Genomic DNA, 1,663 nt, shown 5'->3' on the forward strand with positions numbered 1-1,663 from the left:
GAGTGATGGGCGGCTTCATGCAGCCGCAGGGGCACGTGCAGGCGCGGCGCGTGCGGTGAGGCCGCGGCGGCTCAAGTCCCTGACTCCGCCCCCCTCCCCCCCCTCCCCCTCCCCCCCCCAACCCCTCGCAGGTGCTGCTCAACATGCTCCAGCACGGGATGGACCCTCAGGCCGCCTAATTTCTTTATTTGAGAGGGACTCAAGTAATATAAAAGTAACATAATATTGGATGGACCCTCAGGCCGCGTAATCTCTTTACTTGAGAGGGACTCAAGTAATATAAAAGTAATATAATACTGGATGGACCCTCAGGCCGCGTCATCTCTTTACTTGAGAGGGACTCAAGTAATATAAAAGTAATATAATATTGGATGGACCCTCAGGCCGCGTAATCTCTTTACTTGAGAGGGACTCAAGTAATATAAAAGTGATATAATACTGGATGGACCCTCAGGCCGCGTCATCTCTTTACTTGAGAGGGACTCAAGTAATATAAAAGTAATATAATATTGGATGGACCCTCAGGCCGCGTCATCTCTTTACTTGAGAGGACTCAAGTAATAAAATAGTATATTTGATGGACCCTCAGGCCGCGTCATCTCTTTACTTGAGAGGGACTCAAGTAATATAAAAGTAATATAATATTGGATGGACCCTCAGGCCGCGTCATCTCTTCACTTGAGAGGGACTCAAGTAATATAATATTAATATAATATTGGATGGACCCTCAGGCCGCGTCATCTCTTTACTTGAGAGGGACTCAAGTAATATAATATTAATATAATATTGGATGGACCCTCAGGCCGCGTCATCTCTTCACTTGAGAGGGACTCAAGTAATATAAAAGTAATATAATATTGGATGGACCCTCAGGCCGCGTCATCTCTTCACTTGAGAGGGACTCAAGTAATATAAAAGTAATATAATATTGGATGGACCCTCAGGCCGCGTCATCTCTTCACTTGAGAGGGACTCAAGTAATATAATATTAATATAATATTGGATGGACCCTCAGGCCGCGTCATCTCTTCACTTGAGAGGGACTCAAGTAATATAAAAGTAATATAATATTGGATGGACCCTCAGGCCGCGTAATTTCTTCACTTGAGAGGGACTCAAGGAAGATAATAGTGATATAATATTGGATGGACCCTCAGGCCGCGCTCGACGCGCCGCGCCTGTGCGTGGAGGCCACGGGCGGGGCGGTCGGCCTGCAGGAGCCCGCCTCCCGCCACAGCTCGGGCGTCGTCCTTCTGCTCGAGGACGGCATCCCGGACGAGGTGGCCGAGGAGCTGCGCCGCAAGGGGCACGCCGTGCGCGGGCCGGTGTGCGGCGAGGGGCGGCTTGTCTTTGGCAAGGGGCAGGTCATCCAGCGGCGAGCCGTGCCCTCCCCGCCCGGCGCTGAGGGACCGCGCGCTGTCCTCTGGGCCGGATCGGACGGACGAGCGGACGGAGCGGCCTTGGGATGGTAATACGTCAGCCCACGCGCTCTCGCCCACACTCGCACTAGCCACTAGAGTGTCGAGATACAGATATTAGATTGAGAGCGAGAGTGGCGGGTCTGGCGTCTGTGACCCTCTCTCTCTCTCTCTCTCTCTCTCTCTCTCTCTCTCTCTCTCTCTCTCTCTCTCTCTCTCTCTCTCTCTGCCTCTTGCGCGCGGGG

General features: G+C 52.1%; 1 protein-coding gene across 1 annotated transcript; it reads left to right on the forward strand.

Moving 5' to 3' along the window:
* Positions 1-1,145: 1,145 nt before the first annotated feature.
* On the forward strand, positions 1,146-1,472 carry EMIHUDRAFT_256454 (hypothetical protein; the record flags this gene model as incomplete). Its single annotated transcript, XM_005767610.1, has 1 exon — positions 1,146-1,472. The coding sequence occupies one exon, from the start codon at positions 1,146-1,148 to the stop codon at positions 1,470-1,472; it is 327 nt and encodes a 108-aa protein (XP_005767667.1).
* Between the last annotated feature and the right edge of the window lie 191 nt (positions 1,473-1,663).

The sequence above is a fragment of the Emiliania huxleyi genome, assembly GCF_000372725.1.
Source record: "Emiliania huxleyi CCMP1516 unplaced genomic scaffold EMIHUscaffold_4817, whole genome shotgun sequence".
Taxonomy (NCBI): domain Eukaryota; phylum Haptophyta; order Isochrysidales; family Noelaerhabdaceae; genus Emiliania; species Emiliania huxleyi.